This window comes from Strongyloides ratti, scaffold srae_scaffold0000022, assembly GCF_001040885.1.
Source record: "Strongyloides ratti genome assembly S_ratti_ED321, scaffold srae_scaffold0000022".
Classification (NCBI taxonomy): domain Eukaryota; kingdom Metazoa; phylum Nematoda; class Chromadorea; order Rhabditida; family Strongyloididae; genus Strongyloides; species Strongyloides ratti.
In genome coordinates this window covers 1-11,407 of record NW_020171540.1, presented here as the reverse complement: position 1 = coordinate 11,407, position 11,407 = coordinate 1, and the positions used below count along the sequence as shown (strand labels likewise).

Sequence of the window (11,407 nt, the reverse complement as noted above, 5' to 3'; positions counted from 1 at the left end):
GTTTGCTTAGCGCCGGGCAAATAAAAAAAACCTATGAGCTGGCTTTCTTGATGTCTTACGAGAAGTCAGTTATATTAAAAAATAATTTACTAATTTTTAAATATTTTATTAATTTATTATTTTTATTTAACCAATAAAATTTAAAAAAAGTCTTTTTTATTTTTATTTAGTTGTTAAAATCAAATAAATATAAATTGTTTTTTTAACTCAGAAAAAATAACTTGAAAAGAAATATTTTTTTATCAAAAAATAAATCAATCTGATAAAAAAATAATTAATTTTAACGTATTTTTCAATCAAAAATAATAAGGGGACACAAACTTTAAAATTCAACCCTAATTTTAATAAACATTAAATCAAATTTATTTTATGTAAATTGAAATTTTTAAAAAAATTATTATAAAAAAAAGATTTTGACAGAAAAAAAAGTAATATTGTTAATGAATTTTTATGACTTTTATAAGCAATAAAAAATTGTTGTTATTAGATAATAAGTGTAAGGTTGTTTTTATCATAATAAATAAATTTTCAAAACTACTTTTTTTATTCTTTTTTTTTAAAGTAAATGGATTTGTATTTAAAAATATTATACTTTTAAATTTTTTTACAACATTTAGTAAATACATTTTTTTAATATCATATAATTAAATTTTTTTTTAATAATTATATATAAGTCAGATAACACCTAAAAAGGATGACAATTTACTATAAAAGAACGAAAATTTATCTAAATTATCATACATATTTACTTGTCATCTTTTAATTTATGTTATTTTTAGGTGTGTTAAACCAATAAAATATTTACTGAATATTTTAACGATACTAACAGTGGGTCAGTTGTTTGAAGATCGTCCGTTCAACATCCAGACCAAGAAACATAACTCGCTGTGTGAAACCTTGCCGCTTAAGTTTCACACAAACCTACAGTTCAAAGACTAAGATAGTCATCGTCGATATCGCTGTCCTTAACAATTAAGGAGTAGAATTGTCATCATATTGACAAATTGTAATCAAATACTAGTAAAACCACTACTTCTTGGTTCAAGCAATTAGTTAGAATCCCTTTACTGGAGTGGATTTTAGTGCTACAAGAAAAGAAGTATGTCAGAACCAGCAAATGAAATGTCGTCTAAATTGACAAAAACAATAAGAACTTGCCATTGGGATGCTCAACCAGTGTACAATCAAAGGACCCAAAGTTTCAGTCATTTCTTAGAAGATTTAGAATTACGTATGAAATTAGATCTCATTGATGATGATAATGCAAAACTTGCAATTTTAAAGTTGAAACTGCCATATGAAGTACGTGATATAGTTAATGAGGTCATTAGTGACAAGAAAATATCCACATATGCTGCGCTTACACTAAGTTTGAAGATAAAATTGGAAAATGAAATGGGAATCATGGATGCTCAAGTTAAACTTCGTACATTTAAGTTAGACTTCTCAAAGGATAAATTCAAAGCATCTTTAGAGGAATTCTGTCGTACAATTAAATATGCCTTCCCAAACATGGATTCAATGGCACTCCTTACTCACACTTGCAGCATGACAATGAACTACGTAAAAGGTCGCTTATGGGAACGTTTATATAATCACAGTCACAGATATGAATCAATTTCTGAAATGATAATGGATTTAAATAGTGCCAATCAATTTTTAAATGAAAAAGAAACAAGTCAAAGTAAAATTGAAACTAAATTCAATGGTAGATGCAATTGGTGTAATTTTAAAGGACACAAAGAAAACATGTGTAGAAAGAAGAAAGCAGGACTTCCAAAAGGTGAATTTAATACAAACAAAGATAAGTTCAAGACTACTGAAAAGGAAGACGAGAAGCTTTACAGAATCTGTCAAACAGGACAAAAGAACATTGTATTACCAATCCTTGTCAATGAAACAAAATCTTCTGGACTTCTAGATTCAGGTGCAGAAGTAACAATAACGACAAAACGCTATGCAGAAAAATTAAATGCTAAGACAACATATTCAAAGAAACCATTGAAACTAACTGTTGGTAATGGTACCACATGGGTTAGTTGTGGTGAATGCATTCTCAATTTAGAAATTGCTAACCTCGCTGTTCGTCTACCCGTTTATCTATTTGAAGAAGAAGAATTCAACAAAGCATGTTGTGAACCAATTTTATTAGGAATAGATTTTCTAGAATCTTTATCAAAATATACTATCAATCACGTGAACAATACAATCAAAATCAATGGTCAATTTATCAAATTTATTTCAGAAGACAAAGGCGAAGACCATATAGTTAACTTAAAAGAAAATAAATCAATGTTAAGAGCTCAAATTATGAAAAATAGTAATGAGGTATTAATGAACAAACTGAAAGGAAAGTTTCCAAACATATTTTCAGAAAAACTTGGTAGAATCAACATAGAACCTGTAGATGATCTTGAATTAGTAAAAGAACTTCCAAAAATAGTCAAATACTCATACAACCCGGAAACAAATGATTTGATAAGAAAAGAAGTGGACAAAATGTTTGATCAAGGAATTTTAACACTCGACAACGATGTGGAATACATAAGCAACTTCACTTTAGCAAAAAAGAAAAATGGGAAAGTACGACCGTGTGTAGACTTAAGAAGACTAAATAGTGCAATAAAAGCTCGTGTTACCATACTTCCAGAATTTGGTGAAATAATTAGAAAGATTGCAGGTAAATCAAGTTATTTTTCAAATAGCTTCTTGCAAATTCCTATTGGTAAGAGAATGCAAAAGTATTTAGCCGTTTTCACATACCGAGGAATTGCCAAATTTACCAGACTACCTTTTGGATACATAAACAGCACATATATATGGAACAATACACTCGAAAACATTCTAGGACCCATTTACAATCTAAACGTAGTATCTTACGTTGATGATGTATTAGGTTTTGCTGCGAGTCATGAAGAACTTTGGAACTTGGCTTTAAAATTACTTTCATCAATTGAAGAACGTGGAGGAAGATTGAATTTAGAAAAATCCAAATTCTTTTGTACAGAAATTACATATTTGGCACACGATTGGGGACATTTTGGTTATCGTCCAACTTTATCAGCTACGAAAAGAATGATAGAATATCCTAGACCAAAGAATAGAACAGAGACAAGAAGATTTTTGGGAATGATAGCTTTTTATAGAAGACATGTAAAAAATTTATATTTAGATGCAGGCCCAATAATTAATTTAATTAAGAAATCAGTTGAATTCAAGTGGACAAGTCAATGTGAAGAATCATTCAAATTACTCAAAGAACGTTTAACATCTAGAGAAATCTTATCTGCACCAAGATTTGGTGATCTTTTTATTTTATTTGTAGATGGAAGCCAACATGGCGCTGGATCAATGCTCATGCAATATAAATCAAAAGAACATGAAAAAAAAGACAATGAGAAATATGAATTTAAGGACATGAATCTTATTGCTTACTTTTCTAAAAGATTCCAGAAAGAGAAACTTGCAAAAGCTGCTACAGTATACGAAATGAAAGCATTGGTACTTTCGATTGAACACTTCAAAGACATCATTTCAGCACAGAAATTATTGGTGGTATCAGATCATCGCTGTTTGAAACAAGTTCTGAATCACAATAGCTCACCAAGATATGTTAATTTAATCTCCATAATAGCAGGTTATAATATTGAACTAGTATATAAAGCAGGTGCACGTTTGGAGGGACCAGATGCTTTATCAAGACTTCTGAGAATCAGAAATGGAGGTGACACACAAGAAACTGAAAAAGACAAGGACAATTACATGAAGAAATTATTTAAAGAATGCCATGATGATATGTCTCATTTAGGATACAAGAAAAGTATTGATCTCTTAAGAACTCGACTACCTAATGTAAAGTTTGAAAAGGAATATTTGGACTACTTAAAGAAATGTACTATATGTCAGACATCCAATAGAAGAAAGAAATTAAATTACAAACAAGAAACTATTTTCTCAAGTTATCCTATGGAAATGTTATCAATGGATTTGATTGGCAAATTAAATGCTTCTCAGACAGGTACACAATATATTGCAGTGGCAGTTGATAATCTTACTAGATTTGTTTGGTTAAAAGGAATCTCAACTTGCACCAGTAATGAAATAATTGATTTCTTGGATGAAATCATATCAGTTTTTGGGATTTGTGCAAATATTAAAACAGATGGTCAAACATGTTTCACTAGTACAGTTTTTAAAGATTATTGTGAAATGTTGGGTATTTCAAAGCACATTGCCATAAGAGGACACCATAATGGAAATTCAATTTGTGAAAGAATGATTGGATCAGTGAATCTTTGCATGCGGCGTATGGAAGAAAAATTTTTCAATAAATTTGATGAATTGTTACCCCAAATAATGTACAGCCTCAATAATACAATTCACCCAGCAATAGACACATCACCACATGAACTCATGTTTGGATGGTCTTCACTTATTCCGGCAGATTTAAAGAAATTTCATGATCAACCATTGGATAAAATAGTCAATTATAATCAAGATAAAAATTTAAGATTACTAGCTTTTGAAATGGCACAAGAAATTTTAACGAATATCAAGGCAGGAGAAAAGGACGATAAACTAACAGAGAAACTTAGAAGTGACATCAAAGTTAATGATATGGTTATGATAAAGAACCACAACCCTAATGATAATATTAATCAAAAATTCAAACCTATATGGACCCCTGGATATACTGTAAAAAAAATTTTCAATAATTGTTATTATGTTGCTCCAATTATAGCTAAACGCGGGAGACATAAGCGAGTACACATCCAGGATATAAAAAAAGCAATTAGCTGATAAAAAAAAATTTTTTTTTCCTAAGTAGGGGGGAAGTCAGATAACACCTAAAAAGGATGACAATTTACTATAAAAGAACGAAAATTTATCTAAATTATCATACATATTTACTTGTCATCTTTTAATTTATGTTATTTTTAGGTGTGTTAAACCAATAAAATATTTACTTATAATTTAAAATTTTGAGTTACTTTAAAATATCAATTTTAATAACTAGTGCAAATTTTAGTTTCCTTTTTATATAAATTTAAAATTAAAATATATTTTTGTATATTTATATATAAAAAAAAAATTTTTATTCAGGAAAAAAATACTTAATTAGAATTTTTTAAATTTTGATAAAGGTATTAAAAATGCTTATGGTAAGAAATCAAATATTGGTTTTTTATGTGACAGGATTTGACTCTCATCATTATACTACCTATCAATAAAAAACTAAATAAATTATAAATTGTGAAGAAAATAAAATTCACCAAATAAAATACTAATTCAGAAGGTAAAAAAAAACTAGACAACATAAACGATTTTATTAGTAAATTACACTTTTAAAATTGATATAGATAAAAAAAAATATATGTTAATTTTTTATCCTCTTTCTAATTATTATTTATGAGAAACATTTGATAAACAACGAATTAGAAAAATACAGTTTGATAAATATGTTTAACTTATTAATAAAAAGCGTATTGAAAGATGTTAACAATTTTAATTTTAAATGTTTTAGCACAAATTTTCTATAAATAAGAACATTTTTTTTGTTATTGTCATAATTACCTTCAATATGTTTTAAATTAAAAATAAATATTTAATCATATATAAAATTTTATATAAATATAGTATATAACTATATTATTGCAAATTTTATTAAGAAAATAAAAAAAATTATATATAAGAAAGATAATGATGATGATTTATCCTAAACTCTTAACAAACCATATTGTTTGCCATCTATTTCTTTTTCTAAAAATATTCTTATCAGAAATATAAATATTACTTAATAAATAACTAGTAATATTTAAGTTTTTTTTTGAAGCAAAATTATTCATATTATTTTGAATAAACTATAATTATTTATTAATTTTAAAGATTAAATAAAAAAGTAAGTGTAAAAGAATCTAACATGAGATAAATTAAGCTTATACTGAAAATTAATTGTAAGTTATATAATTAAAAAATATAACTAAAGAAATATTCTAGAAAAAAACTTTTTTGTATTGTATTGTAATTGTGTTAATAAATAAACAACATATTAATATTTAATATTAAGTAAAATTTTATTTACTAAGACGTCAGCTTTAAATTATAAAAATTTTTTACTTATATAAAACAAAATGTATGTATTTTAATAATTTCTATTCACTAATTTTTTTTATTCTAACAACATGCTTAAAAATAACTTTAAAAATAAGCATTTTTAATTTTTATTCATAAGAATGTTAGTAAGTATAAATATTTTTAAATATCATTTAAACGTAAATAGTATAATAAAAATTTAAATAAAATTCAATAAAAAATTGTATAATTTTTTTAAAATAATTGAGAAAATAAAAAAAAAAATAGTTGACAAGTTATAATTTATTGTCTGAGTAAGACTATAATAGACAAAAAGTTTGACAACTTAGTATAGATAATTTAATCCCATGGTTGTCATGCTAAAATATTATATAAATATGGCTTACAAGTGTTCAGATGACATAGTCAGCTGAAATTAAAACTTGTAAGTTACACCTAACCCCATTATTTTATATTGTTATAGTTTTGTGGCCACATAATTGTTTTATCTGACCTTGAATCTCTAATACTTTGAAAGTAGATAGCGCCATTAAACTTAACTTATTATTACCTTATAAACTTAATAAAATTTTACTGGACTTCGTACATAAGGTTGTTAAATTTTAAATGGCTACGGATTCAGTAAAGGTATTAGATGAGTCAAATTATGATATGGATATATCAAACAAACTCATTGAAAACTGGATTACTCCTAAACATATCAATCCCTTGAAACAAATTGATGACGATCAACTATCATCAATTTCTGATCATAATAGTAAAATCAAAAGATTAGAAATAATAGAGAAAAGAATTGATGAAAAGTTAAAGGTATTAGAATTAAAGGAAAAAGATCTAGAAGAAAAGTTAAACATGTTAACATTAAAAGAAACTAGTCAAACTAAGTTTCATACTATTGACCTCAAAAAGGAGGATAACCTTAAAATAAAAACATCATCTGGAACTCAAAACAGAGAATCCAGAAATAATCACCTAAGAACCTTAAATATAAGTTCAAATGGTAATCATCAATTAAAGGATTATGATAACAAAATATTATATTCCACGTCACCATCCATAAATGATGACAACAATTTTCAACTGTATGATGAAACTTTAAGAATGGGAGAGAAGTCAACCTACTTAATGGAACTTCCACGAAACAACTCAACCATTCTTAGGAACGGGAATAAAAACGCCCAAAGTTATCATCGAAATTATTCTCATAGTACACCAAATTTTACAAATCATGAGAATATCAGTAAAATACCTATAGATCATCAAATTCAAAATTGTAATAACTATAGAGTAGTTTACAAGATAGACCCCTTTCAAGGGAATGAATCTTTTGAATCATATCTAATAAGATTTGAGGCTATGTTAAGCATTAACATGACTCCTACTTCTTTATATACTGCTACTTTAATATTACATCTGGAAGGTCTTCCTGCTGAAAAGGTTCAAGCACATTATAATATCAAATCTTGCTATAATGATATAGTAGATTTATTACTTGATCAATTTCGAGGTTATGATAAAATAGAATCAGCAAAGCAAGAGCTTCAATCTATTTGCTATTTAAGAATGGAAAATTTTATAGAAACAGCTAGGAAAATAGAGAGATTAGTAGATATTGCGTATATTAAAGATACCAACATGGATAGATTGTTAAGGAAAAGAAAATATTTAGCAGATTTAATCAAATCACCTTACGTGGCAAATGCTGTTGAATATCAATCCAATGGAGAGAGTTATGAAACCACCATATGGAAAGCAAGAAATATGCTAGATAGAGAAACAAATAACTTTTCAAAATCAAAAATCATATCAAGTAGAAGAGAGAAATGTATACACTGCAACTATTCTAATCATAGAAGTGAAGAGTGTCACAAACAATTTCCTCAACTTAAAAAAAATTTAAAAGAAAATAAACAAAAGTATTTTAAAGAGACTAATGCCATTGCTGAGAGCAATAATTTAACAGCAAAAGAATCTAAGAATATTACAACTGAACTTCCTATTATCAACATTCAGTTAAATAAATCTCAAAAAATTAAAGCTTTATTGGATACTGGTTCAACTCAGACGTTAATTCCAATAGTTTTAGCAAAAGAATTAAATATTACTTTTGATGCTTCAAAATTTATCACATTACAAACATTATCATCAAGTAAACCAATAATAGTATATAAAACTAAATATCCTGTAAATTTCAAGTTTGATAAGCAAAGCTTAACTAAAAATGTGTATGTTACTGATGTAAACTTTAAACAAAAACCATATCAATGCTTAATAGGGTGGGATCTATTGCAGCAACTTAAAGTATATGGAAACTTTATAAAATCAATCAAATCTAAGAATGAATCTAATGTTTTAGTAAAAAATGCTATGAGTAATGAAAATCAAGAAATAAATATATTATTTAAAGAATTCAAAGATGTATTTGCTTCATCTGAATTTGATCTTGGTCAAGGTTCTTTAGTATGTAATGAGATTCAATTAAAAACAAATAGTACATTTAATAAACCAATTCATTACCCAATTCCTGAAGCCTACATGGCACAATTTAAACACTATATTGATGAATTAGAAAAAGCAAAAATAATTGTAAAAAAAGATACCACATTTTTGCATCCTTGTATAGTTTTACAAAAAGATCATAACCGTGTTAGAATGATAAGTGATATGCGTAGTATAAATAATATGGTAGTTCCCATTTATCATGCAGCCCCATCATTCAGAGAAATCATTGGTCGTTTAAGTTCAAGCAAGTATTTTACAAAGCTTGATAGTCCAAATGCTTTCTTCCAAATATCAGTACCTCCTGAATCAGTTAAATATTTAGGTATTCGCACACCGTTTGGGAATTATTGTTATAATCGCATGCCACAAGGGTTTCTAAATAGTAGTTCGGAATACCAACGTTTATGTGAAAAAATGCTCACTGGAGTAGAAGGTGTCATCAATTATATTGATGATATAGTTGTTTTTGGTGGATCTTCAATACAAGATCATCTTTTACGAGTAAAGAAAGTATTAGAATGTTTTCGTAATTATGGTATGAAAATTTCCTTTGATAAATCCACATTTTGTGGAACAACTATTCAATACTTAGGATATATCATCACCTCAACTGGCTCTGCACCAGCCCCTTCAAACATAGCTAAATTTATGTCACGTAAACAACCTACTTCTAAAGGTGAACTTAAATCTTTATTAGCTTCTAGTAATTACTTTCGTCAACATATTATGTCTTATGCACAAATAACCCTACCACTTGAAAATGCATTATTAGAAAAATACACCAGATTAAAATGGACCCCAGAAATGACCATGAGTTATGAAAAATTATTATCAGCAATGCGTGAAAATAATTTTATGCGTCATCCTAATTTTAATAAACCCTTCAATTTAATAACTGATGCAAGTAAATATTCTATTGGTGCATTAGTTACCCAGTTTGGAGATGATGGAAAAGAATATTTAATTAGCACTTATTCGAAGCGTTTCCGACCAGGAAAAGCTGAACAATCTGCCACTTGGAGAGAACTTGTTGGGGTAGTACGTTCTTTTAAACATTATCGTACTTGGTTTGCAGGTAACTTAGTAAATATAAAAACAGATCATGGTCCACTTATTGGAATCTTCAATCATACTGACGATTCACGTTATATTTCCCAAATCAGTCAGATGTCAAGTTTTCATTTTAATATATCCCATCTTAAAGGAGCTGATAATCCCGCAGATTATATTTCAAGATTTGTTGAACCTCCCACATCCCATTCTTTTACTCCACCGACTCAACATACGGTAGAAACCTTTCATAAACCAAATTTAGATATAACGAATCATGATTCTGATTCTATTGCAACTGATTCATGTTTAGAATCTAGTGATAATGAATCTTCAAGTACCCCTCTTCATCTCCATGAAACAAATGCTATAAATTCTTCAACAAGTCAAAAACGTAAGCGAGGTCGTCCAAAAAAGGTTAATTCTTCTCCTGATTCACCCCCAGTTAAAAAAAGAGGTCGTCCTGTGAAAAATAAACCAAATTTTAATAACAATTCCAATGACATTATTCAAATTGATGCTCATAATCCCACTATCCCTAATTCCACTCTTCCTTCAACAGAATCTACGCTTAAAAGATCTCGTGGAAGACCATCAAAATCAAAACCAAATACTACAGATGAAATCTTTGATAATCATTATGTATCTTTAGAAAACTTTAACAATTTTTCTCAACAAATAGAGTCAACTTCACCAGATTTAAATCTTCAGGAAATTCTTGAAGTCAGTCACAGTAATGGGCATCCTGGGTTAGAAAAAATGTTGGAACTCATTCAACTTCGTCTTCCTAACATAGAGAATCTACGTGGAAAGATTGCAAAATTTTTATCAAAATGTTTGCACTGCAAATTAAGAAATGCAGCGATGAAACGAATCCCACCACCTGAAGCTATTGACCAATATGATTGTCCAGGTCAATGTTATTCAATGGACATCATGGGAAAAATAAAACCAGCTTCGGACAATGGAGACTGTTATATTGTCTCAGTTATTGACAATTATTCAAGATCTCTTACTTTATTTAGCTTACAGAAATATGATGCAGAATCATTGATTCCAGCATTAAATAAAAAAGTTTTTATGATCAGAGGTTATCCGAAAGTGATTAAAACGGATAATGCTCCTAATTTTGTTTGTTCAAAATTTAAATCATTTTTAAAGAATCTAAATATAATTTTTATTAATTCAACTCCTTATCACAGTCGTGGAAATAGTCAATGTGAAAGATCCTTTAAGACTGTTTCAAATATTATTTCAAAAATATGCCAAAAAATACCTACAAAATGGGCAGACACTTTGGAGATGGTACAATTTTACATTAACAGTACATTATCAAAAAGTACTGGTGTTTCTCCTTTCTTTTTAGAACATTTACGTGAACCAAATACATTGTTGGATCAAATGTTGAAAACCTATTCAGTTGGGTTATATGATGTATCAAAAAACATTTTTGACATTTATTCAGCTGCTGCAATTATAAGAGAAGAAGTATATCAATGCATGAGGGAAACAAGACTTCAGGAAAATGGCAAATTGCCGTATAAACCTGTTTTATCATTCCAAGAAGGGGAATGTTTCTATATTAAACAAAATAATGGTGAATCAAACAAGTTTGGATATAAATATTCAGGACCACATTCAGTAGTCAAAGACTGTGGAAATTTTCTTGTATACAAAATTGGTAACGTAGAAAGGACTGTACACAAACAGAATGTTAAAAAAGACTATTCTAAAGAACCAGAGGATTTATAAATTTAAAAAA

At 27.9% G+C, this 11,407-nt stretch overlaps 2 protein-coding genes across 2 annotated transcripts; both read left to right on the top strand.

Moving 5' to 3' along the window:
• Window positions 1-1,101: 1,101 nt before the first annotated feature.
• SRAE_0000074600 (Reverse transcriptase domain and Integrase, catalytic core domain and Ribonuclease H-like domain and Aspartic peptidase domain-containing protein) lies at window positions 1,102-4,800 on the top strand (the record flags this gene model as incomplete). Its single annotated transcript, XM_024646683.1, has 1 exon — window positions 1,102-4,800. The coding sequence occupies one exon, from the start codon at window positions 1,102-1,104 to the stop codon at window positions 4,798-4,800; it is 3,699 nt and encodes a 1,232-aa protein (XP_024500837.1).
• A 1,899-nt stretch (window positions 4,801-6,699) lies between these two features.
• On the top strand, window positions 6,700-11,397 carry SRAE_0000074500 (Reverse transcriptase domain and Integrase, catalytic core domain and Ribonuclease H-like domain and Peptidase A2A, retrovirus RVP subgroup domain and AT hook-like family and Aspartic peptidase domain-containing protein; the record flags this gene model as incomplete). The annotated part of the gene is made up of 1 exon (XM_024646682.1): window positions 6,700-11,397. One exon carries the CDS (start codon window positions 6,700-6,702, stop codon window positions 11,395-11,397), a length of 4,698 nt encoding a protein of 1,565 aa, XP_024500836.1.
• Between the last annotated feature and the right edge of the window lie 10 nt (window positions 11,398-11,407).